This window comes from Mytilus trossulus, chromosome 8 (assembly GCF_036588685.1).
Source record: "Mytilus trossulus isolate FHL-02 chromosome 8, PNRI_Mtr1.1.1.hap1, whole genome shotgun sequence".
NCBI classification, from domain to species: Eukaryota; Metazoa; Mollusca; class Bivalvia; order Mytilida; family Mytilidae; genus Mytilus; species Mytilus trossulus.
This window is the reverse complement of record NC_086380.1, coordinates 18683904-18708341: the sequence shown is the minus strand read 5'-3', so window position 1 is coordinate 18708341 and position 24438 is coordinate 18683904. Positions and strand designations below refer to the sequence as shown.

At 32.0% G+C, this 24438-nt stretch overlaps 1 protein-coding gene and 1 long non-coding RNA gene across 5 annotated transcripts in view; one reads left to right on the top strand and one right to left on the bottom strand.

The window, feature by feature from the left end:
- The window catches only part of LOC134680656 (serine/arginine repetitive matrix protein 5-like), a 32965-nt gene extending 10259 nt beyond the window's left edge, over positions 1-22706 (bottom strand). For 2 of the 4 annotated variants that reach the window (XM_063539785.1, XM_063539788.1), the window contains exons 1-4: positions 22417-22586; positions 15854-15988; positions 2571-2679; positions 786-832 (exon numbers count right to left, since the gene is read on the bottom strand). In XM_063539785.1, coding sequence (XP_063395855.1) covers positions 786-832; positions 2571-2679; positions 15854-15963 — 266 coding nt within the window. In that variant the 5' untranslated portion in view covers positions 15964-15988; positions 22417-22586. The other 2 variants (XM_063539786.1, XM_063539787.1) reach the window with 2 other exon arrangements.
- On the top strand, positions 17607-19339 carry LOC134681706 (uncharacterized). The gene is made up of 3 exons (XR_010100668.1): positions 17607-17803; positions 18601-18693; positions 19273-19339. It is a non-coding gene; the product is annotated as an uncharacterized LOC134681706 (long non-coding RNA).
- Positions 22707-24438: the final 1732 nt, after the last annotated feature.

The window sequence follows — 24438 nt, the reverse complement described above, 5'->3', positions numbered from 1 at the left end:
ATTGAAACACAACACGCTATCAAAACAAGGTTTAATCCACCATTTTCTACATAGGAAAAATGCCCGTAACAGGTCAGGAATATGACAATTGTTATCAATTCGTTTGAAGTGTTTGGACTTTTGTTTTTGACATTTAATGATGGACTCTCCGTTTTGAATATTCCTCGGATTTCGGTATTTTCATTATTGTACTTTTTAGATTTTTTTGCTTCTGTTTGCATTCATATCCATACAGATTTATATGATGATAGGAAAATTTGTACAACATTGATTTTTAAACTTGACATCTATATTTAACATCATTTTCTTATATTTTCATGAAAGGAGAGAAAACTTTATACTGTAATCATACATTGAATCGAACATCTAATCCGAACCAATATAACGATTTCACAATTGTAATACATACATAACGACAATCTTAAACCAATAAAACAATAATAGGTTAGTATTACACGTCCTACCAGAATTACGCACACAAAGAATTGTTTCAACGAGTAAGAAAATAGTTTTAGTGTGAATGTAGATATAAGAAGATGTGGTACGAGTTACAATGCGACAACTCTCCATCTCCAAGTCACAATTTGAAGAAAAAAAAACCAAACGTTATAGGTCAAAGTACGTTCTTCAAAACCGAGCGTTGGCTCACACCGAACAGTAACATATTAAGGGTCCAACAAAAGACTAGTGTAAAACCATTCCAATTTCCTAAATGAGCATCATCTCTAAAACAAAATTACAGTTATATTTTTTCTATAAAATAAGAATATAAACAAGACTCCTACCTGTGCTCTTCTTTCCTTGGATTACTACGTCCTCTCAGTTGACTATCCTGTAGGAAAATAAATCAAACTATAATGTTATATTGGCAAATAATAAAAGTGATATAAATTTACACTGTAAATTGATCGGTAAATTACGTTTGGTCAAGATTTATAGATATATCCTGTTTTCCAATTATATTATCTTAAATCAAGTCAGTTAATAAGTTCCGAGGACAAAACAGAGTCGTGTATAAAAAATCAAGGTAACTGCGAATTAATAAGTCACTCGAAATAGATCTACATACATATATGTGAGCAGGTTTCGGCAAGTTTAACTTATATTTTTAGTTTTCCCCCTCTTGAGTTGACGAAAGGTAATAATTTTGAACTCAATAATTTATAAGCTATGTCATAACGGTTGATGGGTTTCAAAAGCAATTTTATGATTATCAGTTGTTGTCAACTCAATGCTGATTTACATAATTTTAATTTGTCTTTTCAATTATATTGCTTGTATGTTTGTAAAGTAAATAAAGAAAACGTATTTAAAAGTCATGTATAAAAATGCAAATATAAATATTGAATGATTTTAGTATTGCATTCCATTGATGTTATGATTATCAGCTAATAAAATAAAGCTATAACATGTAATATGAAAACATAGCTTAACAACAATTATATTACACATAATAAACAGCGACAATCTTTATAAACTTCCGTCTATGTATGATAAAACAACATTTTCCGTTAGAATATTTTGATTTTAGTTCTTAACAACATGTTTTGTAATTTAAAAACTACAAACGTTTTCAGTAGCGTTTTCTAAATAATTATGTTACAGAAAAAAACAATTTTTGTTTTATATCTTCAACCTAAAACGCAGGCTATATAGCCCTTTACTAATAGCTTACTGTTATCTTTTGTAATTTACCTCTTGTTTCACATGTCAATCTGACGGAGTGTTTTTGAAATAAAGCATATTGTATTGTATTGTATTGTATCTGTGAGCCAAGGGTCCGTGTTGACGACCATATTTTGACCTATAATGTCGGTTTTTGTTTTACAAATTGTGACTTGGACGAAAAGTTGTCTCATTAGCACTCATACCTTATCTTTATTTCTATTTAATATTCATTTGCCATCTCTAAATGTGTTGTTCAGGCTATTAGTGATTGTTGTGTTAGGGTTTTCAATATACGTTTCTATAACATGTAAAACATAGAGGCAAAGGGAAATGTTTTATCCAGAACAATTGGTTGAACATCAGCGAATCTTTAAAATATATAATATTCTGCTATTCTTAATCATATCCTTTTGTCATTTTGAGGGACAAAAACTATCGAAATACAGTATAGAGAACACCATACAATTACTTTTTATATTGACATCAAATATTAATCAGTAGTGACTGCTTACTGTTGGCTGATGTACCCCTATTGTTGAGATTGTTACCTTATATAGTGTCAGTTTATTCGTTTAAACGTCTTTGTCAAAATAATGGATTTTGATGCGACTGGTTAACAAGTGAAAGGTTAACCTAGCATTGAAACCAGGTTAAATCTAGCATTTTTTACATAAGGAAATTGCCTTATCAATTCGATAGTATGACAGTTGCTATCCATTCGTTTGACGTGTTTGAGCTTTTGATTTTGCAATTTGATTAGGGACTTTCAGTTTTGGATTTTCCTCGAAATTCCGTATTTTTATGATATTCTTTAGAATAAAACATTCCAAATAAATAAATAGATAATTCAAAACAGATATAACAAGCTGCTGCAGGTTGATAGTGTTTAACTCTAAACAAACCTTCTTCCTTCTGTTGTTAAGTAGTATTAGTCTCGTGGTAGAATTTCTTATATCATACACTCCAGATACTGGACTAGCTGCTGGCCATGGACGGCCATTAAATGGTTCCCTATAAGACAAGAAGTAATGTAAAATAATATCAAAAGTAAATGGAAAAATAATGTTATTCCTTTTTTTTTAAGCCAGAGTAACTTTGAATTGTATTTTACATATAAGGGCAAAACGTTGTTGACAATGTAGTCGGCTGGTAAAGGACAATTATATTGTTTGATCAACAATGAGGAATGTTAATGACATGACGTTATAAAATTCATGCATTTGATATCTATGGGATTAAAAAAAATCAATTGATATTAGATCACTTCTTAGTAGAACATCTCATCATATCCAAAATGTTCAAAAAAATCATCTCAGCAATTTAATATAAAATGTCCTTTATATAACAATAATATTTGCAGTTCAGATATATCAAATTATAAAGGAATTTTTTAATACTTGTTAATGGGTTGAAATACATTTAAATTGACTGAATTGAGGTATTCATGTGGAATAATGTGTTAAACTTATTGATTAACGTTCTACGGTTGTCTTTTCATGTCTGCATTTAAATCAATTGAAATATATGTGTACTAAATTCGACACAGTTTATTATTTAAAGTTGGTAGCATGCAGTTATACATGATGTGACAGTTACAGTCATTCTATATATCGCAACCGTAAACTTTAGTAAAAATAAACTCATCAGAGATACCAGAATAACATTTTGTATTTACGCCAGACGCGCGTTTCGTCTACAAAAGACTCATCAGTGACGGTCGAGGACCGAAATTCCTAAAAGTTTTGCTAAACACAGCTGAAGTAGTCTATAATACCTGAGGTAGAAAAGCCTTAATATTTTAAAAAATTCAAAAGTTTTGTAAACAGTTAATTTATATATATGACCATATCAACACTATTACATGTCAGCAAAAAGTGCTGACTACTGGGCTGGTGAAATCCTCAGGGAATCAAAACTCCACCAGCAGTGGCTTTGACCCAGTGGTTGTAAATAAATTCATCTTAGATATCAGAATAAAAAATGTTGTGTTCACGCCAGACTGGCGTTTCTTCTACAAAGCAAATCATAGGATTAGTAATCCTTTTTAAATAGAGAAACACATGTACCTTTTCCGACGAATAGATTTTGTTCTAATATGACTGTCTTGTAAGTGAGAGGTTAGGCTAGCTATACAACAAGGATTAATCTAACGTGTTCTACATAAGAACACTGCTGTACAAAGTCAGGAAAATGACAGTTGTAATCCATTCGTTTGATGTAGTTCAGCTTTTGATTTTGACATTTACTTAGGAATTTTCCGTTTGAAATGTTAGTCGGAATTCAGTATTTTTTTTAATTTACTTTATACTGCTATGTTATCTGGTTGCGTTAACACAGAAAATCACCGATTGAGATTTAAGATTTTCAACAGTGGTATACTACTATTGCCTTTATTTTGAACATATAAAAACGATTTCAAACCTGCAGCATTAGCTCCGTTCCTTTGAAGGTAGATCAATGTATTCAGCACAGTTGACATGCATGATGATATAAGTCTGAGGTGAACCGCATTGTGTTCGCTAAAGATCAAATTTTTGCGATGCTGATGTCGTTCAAAATAAAGATATATAAATAAGCTCAGACATAAATACAACGAAACAAGAACTATTGATATATATTGTTTCGTGGTTACCATCTTTGGTGTGTTGAGGACAATGGTATTATCGGGAATATTTGTTTTCTTGGTAAATAAAGGCAACAGTAGTATACTGCTGTTCAAAACTCGTAAATCGGGGTGACAAACTAAAACTGAGGAAAATATAAGAGGAGTCATTAAATGTCAGCAGAGACCTAGTTAAGACGAACATGTGTACCCCACGAAATATGAGGAATCAACAACTGTTGGAATAGTGAAAGGGTATTATTAACTAGTCGTAACCCTTGACAATATAATGTTTATTATCTAAAACAAATATACACTTTTTTTCTGAGAACAACTGTTCAAGTTAATAGTTTTAGTTACGAATAACTAGATATTGATATACGTCTATGATTATTGTTAATTGAGTCTCTAATCAGCTTAGTGGTAAACAAAACAACTGACAGAGAGCCTCGTTCTGAAAGGATGTTTATCAATAAAAACTGACGATTTTGAATGACATCAATATCATTTACAGTAACTCTACAAAGGACTGCACTGCATCACTTGCTTATGCTTTAACTTTGGTTGAGAGACTATTGTGCACTAACGAATATGAACTTTCTCTAAAGTCTTGTTTCTAATTACCACAAATGACACTTAACAACGGGGAGTAGAAGTATGTCGATTTGTATTGATGCTTCGTTTAAAAAAATAAACGGAAATTGTTTTAATATTTATCGAATATGCCTGTTAATTTCACAAATAAATTAATTAAGATAAACACATATATGTATTAGATTACATAGAAATAGAAAGCGAATAATTGATTTGGTGATCGTATCTAAAAGCAACAGAAAGTCATTAAATTATACATTAAAATTAGTTACGCGCAAGCTCAGAAAAAAATACCGAAACTTTGAAAAACATTTAGGCACATGCAGTTTTAAACATCAAATGTTCAGTATAGTGTTTGGTTGAAGTTTAAAACACGGCTGTGATAATTTGGCACATTGTAAATATATAAACCCACTAAAGACTTTCATATTAATGCGACGATTCGTTCTATAATTGAAATGATTGAGCACAACGAAATGAGAATTCGGCAAATGACACTTAATATTTGTTAGGTCAAGTACTCAAATCCTTTACTTAGAAGTCTATCTAATTCTTTTTCAGGCTTTTCCTTAAATTCAAAGGTCATGTTTAGAAAGAGTATTTCATTATCGCAATTTAAAATTTTCTTTTTTTAAGTTTAACTTAATAAAAACGCCCGCGTCGAATGCCAAAAAACACCAACAACATGACAATGTCATTGCACAAGAAAACAAAAAATACGCAGACAATTCCACTAAACAGTACCCAGAAAACGAAAAACTGAACAACACAAATTCCTAAAATATCCGATGGCGAACCCATGTGTTCCGGAAGGGTAGGCAGTTCCTGTCCACGTATATGGCATCCGTCGTGTTGCTCCTCAAGTTAATACAAATCCGATAATACATCTTATTCAGTGATTCCACAAACTGAAGTGCACACGTCAGTTAAATTTAATTTGGCTTTACAATTTGGCCAAATTCTAGAAACATGATAGAGTTTTACCTAACCCATATTTCAATCCGAACTCTCTAAAATATGTAGTGTATTGACAATTAATATGATATTATTGAAAGTTTCTTTACTGTCACTGATTAAATACCAGACTGTCATTGTTAAAACAATCTGATTAAACATGGCTCAAATAACGTATGTTATGATAATCGACTTTCGACTTTCTTTGATCTCTTCCTGTTGACATGCCATATCAAAATTATCGGATTCTCGTCAGGAATCGATGGTGATATTAAACTTTTTATGTTTTGACAACAACTCGTAACAAGATTAATTTCCTATAGTTATTTTGTACTCATTACCGTTAAAATTGATTTAATTTATCGGAGATTAGGGTGTCTTAATTGAATACCAATCTAGATGTCATGGTGTCAGGCGTGATAATTGATCATTTCATGTTAAACTTGTGGTACTTTATTATGGAATAATGGGAAACAAATTGCTTTTGCTAATGATAAGGAAATGTATGCTCAGCAGAAAATCTAAAGCCATATATATAAAAAATTATATATATATATATGTCAAAGGTTGTTTTACGTCATTTCATAATATTTGTGTGTGTTTCTGAATTACTTGAAAACCAAGGGTTTGATGGCAATTCTGTATTTGATTGAAGACTTCAAGAAAGGTAAATTTGGTGTATGATAAATCGGATTTCGACTGTCTGATAAAAGATATAGTCTTAAGCTCATACTGACAAAAGGTTTGACCCTTAGCTCATACTGACAAAAGGTTTAGCCCTTAGCTCATACTGACAAAAGGTTTGGCCCTTAGCTCATACTGACAAAAAGGTTTGGCCCTTAGCTCATACTGACAAAAGGTTTGGCCCTTAGCTCATGCTGATAAAAGGTTTCGTCCTGAGCTCATAAAAACCTGAGCTGACAAAAGGTTTGGCGTCAAGTTCATACAAAAAAAATGTTTGGCGCTAAGCTTATACAAAAAATGTTTGGCGCTAATCTCATACAGACACAAGGTGTGTCGGCATGCTGATACAGAAAACGGTTTGGCGCTAAGCTCATACAGACAACAGTTTTGGTGCTTAGCTCATACAGACAACAGTTTTGGCGCTAAGCTCATACAGGCAAATGGTTTGCATCATGCTCATGCAGACAAAGGCTCATACAGACAAAATTTTTGACTCTTGGCCCATACAAACAAAAGGTCTGGCCACTAGCTTATACAGACACGATGTTCGGGCCTTAGCTCATACTGACAAATGAATTAGCGTTCATTTCTCTAGACAATCTAATACTTTTAAAAGATTGGTGGATGATTTAGTGCTCGACATGAGTTATACGCAAGTCCAAGTATTTATGATTAAAGATACATGTAATGTTGAATGTTCCTTTACTTCATATGTGTATCGTTGGGTTAATTCACGTCTTTTTGACGTTCTACCATTAATTCTTTTATTCATATTATTTTTTTACGTTATTTTGCCTGGTATTGGTTTGGATTTGCGTTAATTGTTTATATAATCATCCTTGATAAAATACATTTCTTGCTCGATATTTCATAAGTTTTAAATTTATTTCACAGTGCTTTCACTAGATTTTAATCCTTAATCAGTCTTTGAGAGGGTAAACGATCGAGAGGTGAAGGTTATGCCTTCAGCTGTTGTATAAATTGTAACTGAAACTATGTGTAGTATGTAAAGATCTTAGCGACCAATTGTTATGAAACTTTTCACACGAGTATGTATGTATTTATTATTAAATAAAACTGTACATAGCATGATTGCACGCAAAGCATAAAATGTAATATTTCAATCAATCATTGTTGTTATAACCGAATTTTACGCTTTGTCAGCTTATTCACAATAATTTCATTTTATTTGTCAGGCATTTAAATATTTCACTGGGTACCACAGTTTTTGGGATGACTAATAATGAATTGAATAGCATATGCAATCGTTATAAAATAAGCTGCAGATCTATATAATAACACTACAATGGGGTTCTAATTATATCCCGTTCTGCTCTAGGTTGTAGTCCCATTGACGTTTACGCTACACGTCTTTTTATACTTATTTACTTTCGCTATATACCACACTTTACTTCATAGTGCTTATAGTTCAGGCACCATGGAAGGCTGCATTAGTGCAATGGAATAGAGGTTTGGCAAACTTTTCATAAAAAAAAGTAGGAATCTCATACAAGGACACACTACTAACATAATATATTTGAAAACATTTTCCAGGAACGGCGCTCCACGACTCACTACATACAATATACGCAAACATTTCATAGAAGTCTCACACAAAGACACTCTACATATATGTACTCTATATATATTACTTTATAAAGAAAAGTAACTTTTTCCTACAAAAGAGAGAAAGACAAATCTAAATGTCAAGTTATACCAGTGGCGGATCCAGGAGGGGGCGGGGGAGGGGGGAACGGGGTGGGACCCCTGTTTTTTGCCGATCAATGCATTTGAATGGAAACATATAGTTGGACCCCCCCCCCAAACTCTGGTTTGGAAACCTCCTTTTGAAATGGCTGGATCCGCCCCTGAATACTATATACTAAAGAAATACACGAAGACAGCCTTTACGAAGACACGAGAGCCAATCTGACCTTTGTCGGTTGAAAATATATTTAAATCAGTCTGATATTATTCATTCTATGTTCGACAACAAACACAAAATATAAACCCCATTTTCTGTAAAAAAAAGTTCACAAACAGTGAACACTAAATGTATTATATCAGTATTTGAACTGTAAATTACGTATGACTTCAAGTAATTCAAATTAATAGTGTCTTTAGATAACACATAAGTTCACTATACAAACATATAATTACATAAAAAAATAATGTTATCAAAAACTGTTGTAATTTTATTCTTTGAAGTAAAGTTTAATCATGATAAATTCACATGTTTTGACGGTATTAGTTACAATAGTCTACTTATTACTATCGTTTGCATCGAGACGAGGGGTCATGAGTTTGATCCCAGTCTATGTATATTAAGGTGGTACCCAACACTTTTACTAAAATTAATTTGGCTCGTTTAATTTTCATAAAATTTTGTCAAAGTATTTACTTTGACACTTTAACAAAAATATAATAAATTTTAAACATTTGAACCAACCGTTTCATCACAACAAATGAAAGTTTTTAACGACCTTGACTGGCTATACAGCCCTTGCACGGTCGGTTTTAGAAAAATTACACTGGTTATATAGAAGTTTGTAAAAGACTTATTTTGATCACTGAGAAGCTTAATATTCCCTTAACAACACTGCGTAATTAAAACGTTTAGCTGATTTTAAAGAGTTATCTCCCTGTACCCACCTTTGAAACTTGGAAATTAGAATTTGCTGCTTTTCCAATAAGTACGCGGCATGTAATAACTATTGCTGGCCGGTTTAGTCGACCATACCACGTGCCCAGGTGGAATGAAAAGGGTTTACGTTTAACGGTTACCTTGTGAACTGACACGATACCAGCTCAAGGTGTCGGTCTAGTACAAAGTAGAGTGCATATTTGGATCACAATAATAAGTTATCCCCCTGATCAACATTTAGGTTTTCCCCCAATAGACGGTATACACCATCTGTCCTTTGTTTTGTAACTAATTTTACAAAGTAAACGTACGATGACCTACATTTATTAATTTCTGTGTCATTTTTGTCTCTTGTGGATAGTTGTCTCATTGGCAATCATACCACATCTTCTTTCTTTTTATATTTAACTGGCTTATATATTGTATTGGTTTACAAACATAAAAGACTTTCTTCTTCTGAATCATTAATTAAAAATGAAAAAAACATTCAGTCATAATTACCAGACACAAAAGTAGACCTAATACTTCTAACAGCTATTATTGTCAAATGAAATGCATTTGTTATTCTGCACCATAGTGAAGTTATTAAGCATACTTCCTTTCTTCTGAGTTAAATACATCAAATAGAATTTAATGAATGTGCAATTCACAGGATTATTTTATTACATTTACATGATTAAATTTTAATTATGAGATGAAGATGCACTAGTCATTTTTAGATTAGTTACGGAGACGAACAGTGTACATTGACATTGTGTTTCACCAGTTTTATAAAATAAGTAAGAAGATGTGGTATGATGCCAATGACACAATTCTCCTCCAAAGAATAAATGCCGTAGATGTTAGAAATTATATGTCACAGTACGGTTTGCTTTATTGTTTGAAATGGTAGCAATAGAGTCTTGAATCATTTTTATAACAGTTTGGACCACCACAATGCTTTTGTTGGTAATACCATTAAATCATTTACTAGTTTGTCATCGGCTATCGATAACGGTGATTTTACACTCACTCAATCTGTCAGAGGCCTTCCTATTTGGATAAGCAGAATAAAAGATTAAAGTACATGTAGGTGCATGAGACGAAAAAAGGGGATTAACATTTAAATAAACACAAGGTTTAGTTTTCTGCGATTTATTCGTTTTATTTGATGTATCATGCCTTGGAACTTTCTATGACACGTACGATACGACAAGTGTGCATTACAGACGAACGTTTACCTTATCTGACCCAGTCAATTGATAACCTGAGCGCACCAAGAATTGGTCTTGTCCACGCTGTTATGAAAATGGTTATAATATATCAATGCTTTTATCAACGCCTTTTGTTTTAAATATATCTAAAGGTATGTATCAAATCAGCACCATCCAGTAAAAACTTTAAAAGTTGTATTGAGTGTTGGTCGAATGTATCGTTGTATGGAAACTTTTATATTTATAAAATGGATTCGGCTGAACCAACATGATTTGGGATACATTCTATTCTAACAAACCAACATTTGTCTTGTGTGCATGTATCAAACAAGCAACTTTAAATTGGATCACGAAGGTAATCCCAACTTAAAGGACTGCACCAAAATATCATTTGAATGCAAGGCGTCTGTTTGGGCTTAGCGGGATGTATAAATATATAAATACATTGCTCTGTCCAGATCGGAGCATCGTGTAAAGTACGGTTAGTTCTTGGCTACAACAATGATATAATAATTCTTGCAAGAACTCGTTCACGGGTCCGTAAAGGGGGGGGGGGGGGGGGGTACGTACATTGTGTATAAGGGATGTATGAAGGTAACCTAAGGTAAGCCCAGGATTATAAAAAATACCTTTGTCTGTCAAAGTTTAAATGTATTTGTTTATTGTTGTTTCTATATACTAGGTATTGATATATTATACACTATTTGTTAATCAGACCATTCGAAATAAACATATCCGCACGGATGACTTAAATTAACTTCTGGTTATATATTATGTTCGATCAACTGAATTATTAATTAAACAATATAGTAATGCGTTCTAAAACAAAATGTCGGCGTTGAAGGACAAATACCATTTTGGATTTTATAAAGCTTTACCTTTAAATGGATTAATTTGATCTATCTGATGACTTTGAATTCGAAAGTTGTCCTTATAATTCACTCTTATATGTTTTGCTTTTGATAATTAAAGTTTGGCTCAGACTAATATAATAACGTGACCTCGTCTAACACAGACTACTAAGGACATACCAGAATACATGTACACATGTTATATTGATTATTCTAATGCAATTTGGATGTAACAATATTTTTCATTGGCTAAAAGTTGCCGTCAAATCCACAGTTGACCAGGCGTAACTAAGGAGGGACCCGCCATTTTGAATTGATGAATCAATAAATATTCGATTACTACTATATAATCGAAAATTAATCAACACCTACCTCGAATTCGCTGTTTTAATGTAATTTTATCTGAATTTGAAGCGTACAGGTAACGTAATAACCTCCAGTTTGTAAGTTTTCATTTGTATGACGTCACGTTTAGCCTGACGTCTTTGTGCCAAAATCATTCATGAAGTTTCGCGGATTTTTTTTTATTTGACAAAACTAAACATTTTTTCAAGTTTTATCGTATTTTTTCTTTTTGTAATGCATTAGAATCGGAATAACAGTACTGTAGTTGAAGAGTTGCCACCGTCAATTTTGATTTGACGGTCGCAAATCTCCGTTTTACTGTCTCCGCTACGCGTCGCCAGTAAAACTGCATTTGCGACCGTCAAATCTACAATTGACGGTGGCAACTCTTCAACTACAGTACTGTTATTCCTTAATTCTAATGCAATTTGGATGTAACAATTTTGTTCATTGGCTAAAGGTTGCCGTCAAATCCACAGTTGACCAGGCGTAACTAAGGAGGGACCCGCCATTTTGAATTAATGAATCAATAAATGTTCGATTACTACTATATAATCGAAAATAAAACAACACCTACCTCGAATTCGCCGTTTTAATGTAATTTTATTCGAATTTGAAGCGTACAAATAACGTCATAACCTCCAGTTTGTAAGTTTTCATTTGTATGACGTCACGTTGAGCCATGACGTCTTTGTGCAAAAATCATTCATGAAGTTTCGCGGATTTTTTTTGTTTGTCAAATTTAGACCTTTTTTTTTAAAAGTTTTATCGTATTATTTCTTTTTGTAATGCATTAGAATAGGAATAACAGTACTGTAGTTGAAGAGTTGCCACCGTCAATTTTGATTTGACGGTCGCAAATCTCCGTTTTACTGTCTCCGCTACGCGTCGCCAGTAAAACTGCATTTGCGACCGTCAAATCTACAATTGACGGTGGCAACTCTTCAACTACAGTACTGTTATTCCTTAAATAGAAGGATACCAGGTGCAGAAATGCATATATGAATTATATCATAGCAATTGCAAAAGCAAATTGAAAGCAAACTCTGCTTTCAAGTATAGTGTAAAGCCGCATCAGATTTTACCTGGCAGTTTCCAAGGTAACAGTAGGTAGAAAAATAGGACACACTTCTTTGACAAACTACAAACACAGAACCTACACCCCTGCTCTCTTTTTCTAAACTTGTGCTAGGTACAGTAGCAGCATGAACTAGAATTAAGAGAAGACTTTTCATTCTACATTATGCTACTCGAGGCCATATCGTCAGATATTCTTAAACGTTTCAACAAATAAGCAAGACTTTTACTAATACTTCATATCAGAAAAAAACTAAACAGTTTTAAAAGAAGTAATAGAAAAAAGAATAGCCAATATCTTTCAATATGAGTTAATTATGTTATGAAAATAAATTGCAATACCTTCTCAGAGATCAAAGAAAATCCACCCGTTTTCAGTGTATTTATCCTAAATAAGAATTCACACTTTTAACTGAGTCTGTGAGAAACTATAAAAACTTCGACACTTTTAAAAGACTTGTCACAGTTTCTGGCGCTATGTTGCAATAAACAATATCCTTTGTGTATTTAAAATATTCAAATTTTACCATACGTATTTATCGGCATGCCGTTCTTTGTACATTGTATATCCTTTAAATGAAGTTAGATCAATGCCTTATTGTTTTATTCTGTACAAAAATGTGGTTTACGTTTCCATTTACCGCTCCAATGGAGTTACAAGCAGAACTAGTGTTTTAATTTGAATGCAACAGAGACTATTGTTATGTATAACGGAATAGATACATTTCCATTGAATTATAATTCCATCATTGAGGGAAACAAAAGACCCGTGTTCGCTGGTGCACGATGCATTTGGTGGATCATCGTATTTCACGGTATGGGATTAATGTCTTTTTAATGTGACAAAATAAACTTCATATAAAATGACTAAATAATTTACTTTAAATTTACGTAACTTCAAAATATCAAACCAACTCACAAGAACGCATCAACTACCGTAACGGTAAACAATTTATGGAAAATAAATGAATGCAGCGCTATTTCAACATTTATTTGAATAATTAAAAACATCAAAGTTTTGGACTCGTACATACATATAACACAAACAACTTCTTAGAAGCACAAATGACCAACCATACTCTAGAATTTAAACTTTTGACAAGGAATTATTTATATTGAATGACCGACTGAATAAGACAAATTGTCAACTTAATCTAGAAGTAGAAACTACTAACCGCAATGAAAATACAGCTATACAAAAAGGCAATACTAGTACTTGCTTGACAGTTTTAAAAAATGCACAAAGCAACATCTGAAATTAAAGCAATCTAGAAAAAAAATCATCTGGTAATTCTCCTCCGTAGTACAGTATAATAACTAGTTGTGTGTAGAGCAATGCAATATATATGATTTAGAGGGCTACCATTTGATTTTATTGGTTTTTTTTATTGTAATCTCTGTCCTGCCTTTTTATTTTTACACATTGCTCGATCCTGTCTATGAATCTTTTTTATCTAGCCTTTTCCCTAGTTGCTCATCCTTACTTTTATTAATTAGAACTCCCGTCCTGCTTTTTTATTCAAATTCCATCCTAGCCTCCCCTTAATATAAAATGGTACACGTAGCTCCCTTATGGTATCGTGAACGATTGTATCTATAGTATGGAGATAACAATTGTCATCATCTATCATACGTAAGCATCGAATCTCACTGACTCAAAGATAGTTTTAATTACTCTCAAACGACTACGACCAAAATAGGGAATTATTGAATTACATCCTTAAATGGTCGATACAGACACAAATAATTTTACAATACAAAACGCAACTTTACATATTGTGAATACACATGTTTTCAGCATGTATGTATGCTTTCAAACAAAGTCAACGATGTGTGATATCATTTGAGAAGTCGGTTCATACGTTTGCGTCATTTAAACAATTTGTCAAAAGCTTTATCAGTATATTAAATGGTGTCAAAAAGATAATATCCTTCATCTGACAGAACTAAGCCTGACCAGCATGATACACCATTGTAAATTGATATACACTGTGAAAATATCGATAAGTGCGACAAAATCTATTATAGTCTATAGTATTATCAAATGTGGGGTTTATTTTAAATGGCCATGATATTGTTACATAGAGTTATACATATTAAGTAGCAAAATTAGTGTGTTTATTGTTCATGGAATGCCATCCGCATTAAACCATAACTTTTATGTTTTATCTATTTGTTTGAAGGTTTGGTCAAACAAGTGAATGAAATATATATGTATTTGGTAAGATTACGTTTTAAAAAAAAATCAACCAGCCAAAGAAAAATTGAAAAATAAAATTGTAATAGCCTTCTAGATATTGCGCCTAAACTCTTGTCATTGTGTGTTATATAGTACCATGTAAACGCAATCGACATCACCATTTAATATAATGTCTGACATATATGAAGGCGGTCTTTTAATGATTAATCAAGTGTAAATATAAACAGCGGTCCGACACGTACATGTATTTGACAGTGTCCACCTCTAGATCTTCCATGTTAACCAAAGGTTAAGTAAAACGTACGGATATCGCAATGTCCGCTCGACGCCGGTCACATATTCATTTACTTTAAAAGATCGAATGATTTTATTAATTACTTTATGTTAGTCAATATTTATCTATTTTTATCAAACAATTAAATCAACATCATTAGTCAAGTCTGACAGTTTTAAATTATTTACGTCACAAGAGAGTCAATAGATTTTAATTACTTTTACAATACTTTCACATTTCAGTACTAATTTTAAAATATTACATAGTTTAAATGGAAATTCATGATTAGAAACTAGTTAAATAAAGTAAGCTCTTTGACAGTGTTTGAGAAACTTTAATAGTTGTATACATACAAGTGATTTCATTAGTCTTACTTTTTTAAGATATCAACTAGCTTGAAGTATAATATGATATTTCCTCTATACTGAAAATAATGGTGGTACGTGTCACATCCATACAGGGCAATGCATAAGTTCAGTCTCAATCAGACATTATAATGTTATGCAATATCTGAAGCAATATAACACTAGACACATGAAAATGAAAATAAAAACCAAACCACACAAATATAGACAAAGAAAACAAACATCGGTTAGATAGGACGTACATGTACATGACTTTTATAAACAATCACCCTTTCTTATACACAATACCATTGGAAGGACGCAAAATGCACGTGCTTTGATATCACCCGTCTTTTTAAAACGGAACAAACTCATATCATGAAATGTTATCAAAAACAAAATATAAGTCTATAAAGAACTTACCTGGCATATCTTTTCTCTAATTCCTCATTTGATATAGTGGTGGGTGTCGGAGTATGTTTTCTGTTTAATCCGGTGGCGTAAAATAAACTTCCGGGTACCAAACTGGACATGTTTGCTTCTTATTCCATTGAATACCTGTATTGTAATAATTTCAATTAATTTATTTATAAAATATTACAAGAAAATGGCAGGACAGAAATCAATTATTTTGAGAATGGCACAAGATCGTGTGTAAACGTCCACTACATGTATTTGCCTGGTCCCAATCCAAGGATTAAAGGAGTAGGGCTGTACGTGAAACACGACGCGTAAACAGAATGTACCGCTACGGAAACTACATCAAAAGAAATTTTGTAGTGCGGGAACGTGTACATACGTCTCATAAATGACCGTATGAATGTGTCTAGCGAAAGATAAATACAACGAGGAAGGAAAGAAAACCAAAAGAAATATAGCGACTCACAAGAGAGAGTTATTTGATAAGCATGACAATGTCATTAGGCTAGGCAGCAATAAAGGCATTATAACATAGGGTACAGTGAGGATTTTGGCCATGACTTGGTCGTGTCATCCAGTACTGTTTGTGACGTTGCTGTATGTAATCTACACCAAACACTCCAGTATATAGTTTAATGTAGAATGACTTGATCTTACAACAGCATTTTGAGTACTTTGATTTGGTTTTATAGTAACTTCTTTCATACATGTACGTATATATATTTTTTGAATTTGTGTATACTTTTTAATCTATGTGAAGATATGAAATAATCAAGTGTGTCTTCTTTCTATTTGTCTGTTTGTCTTATCTAAGAAAGGTTGATATTTGAAAAATGTTTTAACAACGCCAAATTGTTACGTTACTGTCCCTTTTTAGGAGACCCGATGTATAGAGTCTTGTTCATTGTAAAAGATTGTGTGTGTCTTTTCCATTGTTGTTGTTTGTGTGTGTGTGTGTGTGTGTGTATATGTTTCGTTGATTTGCTGTTTCATGGATGTATACCCAATATATCCGTTATTTTTTTTTATGGTATTTAGATAGACCTATTACATCTCTTATGCATATCGTTTATCTCCTCCTTTAAAGATATAATATCGAAAACCCGTGATCGTAATATGTTTTGTCTTAATGTCCTAAATAACAACCCTAACAATAGGGCAGATTATATTTACACGCGATAAAAAGGATGAAACTTTCATATGATTCAATCATTCTTGATAAATTTTGTAACACTCACCATTGGGACAGATTTGTGTAACGGTACAATAGGTCCAATATAGTTTCAAGTGCTGCATAATTTATTATCAAATATTATATTCAAGTTTGAGGGAAATGTCAATGTTGTCCTATAGTTTATTCTCCTCAAAATCAATATAACATTCGATGAGTTGCTTATAAAATATGAAAACCACCCAACAAAAGAATGATTATGTCATTGTACAATAACCCACAATAATCCCGTAATACGGTTAGAAAGAAGCTCAAAAGATTTTTTAAATGTTTGAATAAATGGGTAGCATACGTTGGGAAAGTTTGGTCACAAACCTGAAGGTGAAGTTTTTCTCTATAGATTTAATCTAATTTAATTAAATGTATTTGCACGAATTAATAATTTAATCTAATTAAAAGTTCATTACTCCCGGTATGAATATAATCTTATGTCTAAATGAAATTTATAAATTCTACTTTTGATGGTATTGTTTAATTAAACTTTACGCAGGTAGGCTAATGCAGTTTATAAAAAATTAGCAATGATTTTCGGTGTTTGCATCGCAATCTAAATCTGACGTCATTTTCCCAACTATTCGACACGTGATTGGCTAGAACGTTTCGTCGACGTCAGATTTTAGCTTGTCACCAACAGCTGATCGGGCACCTTGTTATGATAGAAGTCAGTGTCTTCAGTGCGACAACAATACGTTAATATAGATGTGGGTTGGTTATATTTTGAGGTAAGTTAGTTTTAAATTATTTTAGCCTTCTGCCGAGGATCTTGGATATCCATTTCATTCACGATTATGAATGTAGTCTGAAGAGAAAGCTGCATGTTTAATTAAAAAATGTGGTTATTTACACGTTTCGCTGCAACATGATGTGGTCAGTCTGTTAAAACTTCCTTTTGAAATAATTTTTCACGTTTACACTATCTTACTTGCTTATAAACAATCCAATCTTTATTGACTATTGACTATACAAATATAATTTCACGTCCACATTTTGAAAACTGACGAGGGATGCACTCATGCGGGTCAAATGTTTAAATTTGGGAAACCATAATCAACCATGCAACGTGTTAAAGGAGTAGAATTTACTAAAATGCCCGATCAACATGCCGACTGAGGCCCACCACCTTTCACCTATGCCTTAACCCCCCCCCCCCCCCCAACTTTTCATTGATGGTTTTGAAACTGATGCTGACATAAGGCATTATAGTATTATTTTAAATCATCCCTTTTAGTGTACATTTGAATTTTTTGTCTTTAATAATTTGTTTTCTTATGTTTATTTTATATATAGACATAAGATTAAATTAAATATGTATTTTTAATATTGATTCACTATGATAATGTGTATCTGAAGTATTTGTGTGTTTGTGTTGATCTTTTCAAATTTTAACACACTAATTATTATAAAACAATTTACATCAACAGATCAATCTTAATTTTGTGTATTTGATTTTACAACCTGGTGTGTATACAATTAAGTATTAATTGAAACCTTTCATTAATTATTGTAACTTCTTTTGCAGATTGATTTACAACTGGCACACATAAGTTGACAGTTAATGCATAAAGAGTGTAGTTTCTATAACATCAAATATGAGGTCTATACACAATTAAATGTAAGTTTCAATTATATTATAATGAATGATTCCTGCTAGGGTCCTTCAGTTCTATATTTTATATACCATTTTCTATATTAATCTTTATCTATTTTGACCAGTATTCTCTATTCTTTGTATTTTAACACACCATCATTTTCTTTTATTATCAGTCTTTTCTCAATCTTTAATTTCTCAGCCTTTAAATATTGCACTTTTGCTTAAGGGATTATTACATGATTGGTGTATCTATTCTGTAAACACCATCCAGACCCTCAGTTTAGGTGAATATAATTAAGTTATCTGGTGTATTAAGTCACACCCACCCCATATTGATTATTAAAGTTATATTGATTATTGATAACAAATTAGCAAAGCAATGTGATGAGTAAATATCAGTTATAGAAAGTTGTATTTATAAACTTTATTGTACTTTTACAGACAATTCATCAATTAAACTTTGTGTCAAGTTTACTTTTAATTCAAAAATAATTAAGGAATATACATATGTGACAATTTTGACTGAAGTTTTCTATGTGTATCATAACATGAATACCAATAACTTTTAAATGCCATTAATGGTTTACATTTTTTTTTCAGTACATGCATGAAGATAACTTGGAGGCAATGGTGTCATACAAGTTTAATAGTTTTAACTATGATAGCCTTACTGAAAAAAGTAATCAAAGAAAAAGAGTGACCACTTCTGTCTTATAAAGATCAACATATATACAAGGAAATTGCCAGACAATGTGTAACCATGTATGAGGATAGCTTTAGATATATACATGAAAAAAAAGTGAAATCAATGTTTTTAAGATAAAATCTTGATGACATATAACAAAAATATAACAGTGTTGAATATGAAAACCCCATGGCATGTCACATGTAACTTTGGAATGCAGCAATTTTCAATATGACACTAAAAGGAAGGATTTCATTACTGTTAAAACTGACTCTTGAACATTGAAGACAGAGAAATAAAGGTTTTACATCAGAGGAAATGACTGTGCACTTCTTTCTTGAAGGATCAACACACAAAAGGAAATGTTCATATCATTATGCATCATGTTCAGTAGTTGAGATAATTTTGGATATATACATAAAACTGTGAACTAAGTGATAATTATAATTCAAACATCATATGTGGTACCTGCATGTACTTACTGGTATATATATTGTAATTCACAACATGTTACATGAATATATAGGAATATTCTTTGCATGATACATGTGAAATAAAAAAAAAATACAAGTAAAGGAATAAGGATTTATCTAGTACATCATTATCATATGAAAACCAGCAGAATGATATATGTCTACATTTATTATGGATCATGGAAACCTACAAGGAAGTATATATTGTGTGCATTGTTATATCAGAATTATCAGTTTTAATTCAATGTGACATATATATGCAATGCTTTTTGTTTTAATTTTGAGAAAACTTTTTGAAATGAATGAAAAATTATAAGTTTCTTTGATTTTGAAACCTTTGAAATATCAATAGTAATACTTGTATGTAATAGGCAGATAATACTCATACTGAACTCAATGCTTTCACATGCATACAACTTTATTGAATAAACAAATAGTTTTATCTCAAGGAAATTTCTTTTTTTAATGTTTTTTTTAATTTACTGTTTTGTACTGGAAAAACTGCAATGAATGAGTGATGCATGTTCAAAAAATGAACATAGCTCTAGAAATTATTGTTTATAGCTGATAGCCTGATATAGTTTAAAAAAGACCCACTCACACATGTGATGTGACAGTAACTGATCCTTATAATTCAGTGAATTAATTAAAAATGTGTTTAATTAAAAAAAAACATTGAAAAAACTTTTAACAGGGCTGAGCAGATAAATATTTCTCGTAAAACAGGAGTTTGACAGAAGCCTTCAAGGGGCTTCATACTACCATGCAGTTGTGCTTGTTAAAGTGTTTTCCCTATCTGGAGAATCATCTTGTTTTAGAAATACTGTTTTGCCGTTCGCCATCACGTTATTTCACTATGCTAAACCTTGGTAATCTAAAAGTCGTAAAGACCCTATGATATTAAAATTTAAGGAAGTAAGCAAGATACTTCTTTTGCAATCGGCACACGTATATGTATGTGTAGTTAGAAATGAACATTTGGTTACGAAAACCCTTACAAAGTATAACGTCAGAGTATCCCCCCTTTTTTCTCTTCGTATGCATGGTGATTCTATAAAGATTCATGAACAACTTAAGTATAAAAATGTGAAAACAACAACATTATTTTACATCTTTAATGTGTTAATCTCTAGTCAGAAACTATCAAAATGTCGATTATTTCTTTCTCGGCATTTTCACACCGAAAAGGGGAATAATCCATCTGTCATGATCTAAATCAATTCAGTGTTTAAATGTCGCCGAGTAAGGACTTGAATATTATTCATCTATAAATATTGCATTGGCACACCCCGTTAACATTTATTGAGCTCTTTAAAACTTGGCATATTTATTCTTGGAAAGCTCACGAATACGAAGATTGCTGTTTCTTGTTTTTCAAATGATTACAACATTTCTAAAATTGGCAAAATAGTTGACTTTTGGTGTGGCCATGGTTGGATTGTATGTCACTTCTGTTATTTTTTATTATAAAAGGGCACATTTAAAGAATGAAACAGCTGTTACATGAAAGATAATATATTTATCAACCAAATACAACTTTATTTTTATTCATTTGTCTAGTTCTATGGGGTGCGCCAGGCTCTTGAAGTTGGACGTTCACACGCCATCTTTGAATGGTGCCCGTTACCATGGCAACCAGGTGGGGGGTTCTGAGACACCTTAAATTAAAACTTTGGATGATATTAGGGATGATATAAATAAGTTCTGGGTATGGAAGTTTCTCGACAAAAAATCTAAATAATTTCAAATTTCATTGATTTTTATATGAATAATAGCCGATTTACTCTCGAACAGCATTAACCTACCTGCGAAATATCGAATATTACGAAGGACTGCACAAATATTATTTAACAGATTGGTATCAATTTAGTGTTACATATAATACCTCTTTTGTGTTTGATAGTTATTTTAGTGTGTCTGGCTTTACATAATATTAGATATCTAATTCATCGTTTAAGACCTCGAAAATGACCGTCGAAATGGAAAATAGCAATACAAGTGTGTTTTAATGTTTGATTCATTTTTTGTTTGATGGTATATCTTATCACCGAAATAATAAAAATTCATAAAATGAATGCTTTTCAAATGAAAACAAGAAAGACAGAGAAGAAAATGGAATTAAAAGAGTAAACGAAAACACTTTCTCAATTTACAATTATCAGAAATGTAACTGCTAAGACTTTATATCAAGTGATATGGCGAGACATGACTCAAGTATAGCAACTTTGTGGCAATATACCATTCAAACACTTTGAATTCAATATGCCATCCACTTTTTGAAAAAACGATCTTTTCTCAACTTCAACATTTAGTTTTAATCCTTTAAAACAAAACTTCTCCATTTAGTTTATCTGGTTGCATTATACGAATCAAATTATAAAGACGTGTTTAAACAATTGATGACATATACAAAATATATTCTATACCTTAATTGACAAGTATATCAAATTTAAAACGTTAGACTTAATGTTAAAAGGCAACACTAGCATTAGATTAAATAGATAAAATTAACATTTTGTCGACACAAGAAACTAGAAACTGTCCTTTAAAAATCATTTAAAATTCAAGAAAATATGTAAAAATTACCTGGCTAATTTGATGCAAATATCTCGATTGAAACACTTCCACTATGTAAATATGAGACAAATTAAATCCTACACTCTATGGGGGCAGCCATTTTCAAAGCGTTCGTCCTCACCATGGTTTCACAGGACGTAGGTATAAAAGGTAAACATAGATAGAGTTTAAATGATAATCTCTCACTTACTGTTTTGTCTGCCTGTACCATATCTTGTTTTAAAATGAAAATCAAATTTAATTTGTTGTTAAATTTAAAAGGTTTGATTAATTATGTATACCACCATTTAAAAGTTTTGTTAAATTTCGAATGAAAGGGACTGTGATTTAAATTACAACACAAGTCATGCGAATACACACAACTCAACAGTTTATATATACATGTAAAATATACTTTTTCCACAGTCGAAACTATCTATACCCTCCTTCTGGTTGGGTTGGATTTTCCTTGTAAATATTTTTGTTTATAATACTTTGGGGACATATCTCCACATTGATCCTGTAAAAAGGGGGACGGATATGACCCCATACCCAAAATTCCATCGCAGCTCTATAGGTATGCTTCGAATGTTGGATGAATATACCAGAATATACATACATCAACTGAAAAAATAAAAATATACGCAAGAGAACTCTATTTAAACATGATATAATATAAAGCAATGATTGCCATAGTTTATAGTGAAATATTTCAGTTTTACCGTCACAAAATCTTACGATTTAAGAGAAAATTTAATGTTCTTATACCGCTTTGGTGATATCGCGGTAGCGTGGTAGCTTTATTTTTTAGTTCGGGAGGTCTTTGGATTGCACCAATGCCGGATCAACCCACATTATTTAGTATTGGTATTTACTGCTTTCCCGCTAAACATGCGATATTAAAAAGTGAAGGCGAATCCCTGTTAACTCGGAGAATGATGTGTCCGCGTGATGACACTTCCTTGTTACCTTGTGAACATTCACTTTAATAATCCGGCTTAGCGCGCCGTGTAGGTCTACTACAAAGCAAGGTACAAATGTATATATTCATATTACATAAACACACGATAATACTGCTCTCAGAACTGTTATATACCGGTGGATGGTTCAGATTGATGCTATATAAAAAAGATCATGTGTTTTTTTTTTTGCCAATAAGATAACTCTCCACAAGAGACTATAATAGTCGTGAACAATTGGATTTGTTTTGCAACATTTTTTTTTGTCTGTCACAGTATTGTATTTTACAACTTTAAAAGAAAAAAGTGAAATATATTTTCTTGTATATATATAATATGGTGTCTTAAAATTGTCTCATAAATCTGTTTACCTACACGATACACTGTAAATGATTTAACAATTGTGTGTGCATGTAAGTATCTGCGAATCTTATTGTGTATATATAAAAAGAAAATGTCGTATGCTTGCCAATAAGTCAACTCTCCACAAGAGACCAAAATGACACAGAAATTAACAACTATAATTGATCAACGTACCGTTTTCACCAATAAGCAAAGCCCATACCGCATAGTCAGCTAATGTAGGCCCGAAATGACAATGTAAAACAATTCAAACGAGAAAACTATCGGCTTAATTTATGTACATAAAATAACGAAACACAAATGTGGAACACATAAACAAACGAAAACCACTAAACCCTCCCCCTTACCTGGGAAAATATGTGTGTTTGTGGTGAAACTATTCTTGAATATTGAATATGAATTCTTCTGTCCCGTCATTCCAACGTCGAAAAGGAGATCTTGGCTTGTGCAGACCCCGCCCGTCAAAGATTTTTTATTCTATAGGCAGATACAACGTAATTTTTTACTGCATGTTTATCACAATTAAAAAAAATCCTCTATTTACAGTTTTATAAAATTTGGGTCACATAATCTCCCTAAAAAATGAAACCAAATGCCGTTTTGAAAAATAGGGGTCCATGAACTCGTTTTCAAATAAAATCAGTTTGAATGATAAAAATCAGTCGAAAAATGCATCTTTTCCCGATATGTCACAGTTTGACGTCGCGAAAATAACAAATTACGTTAGCAA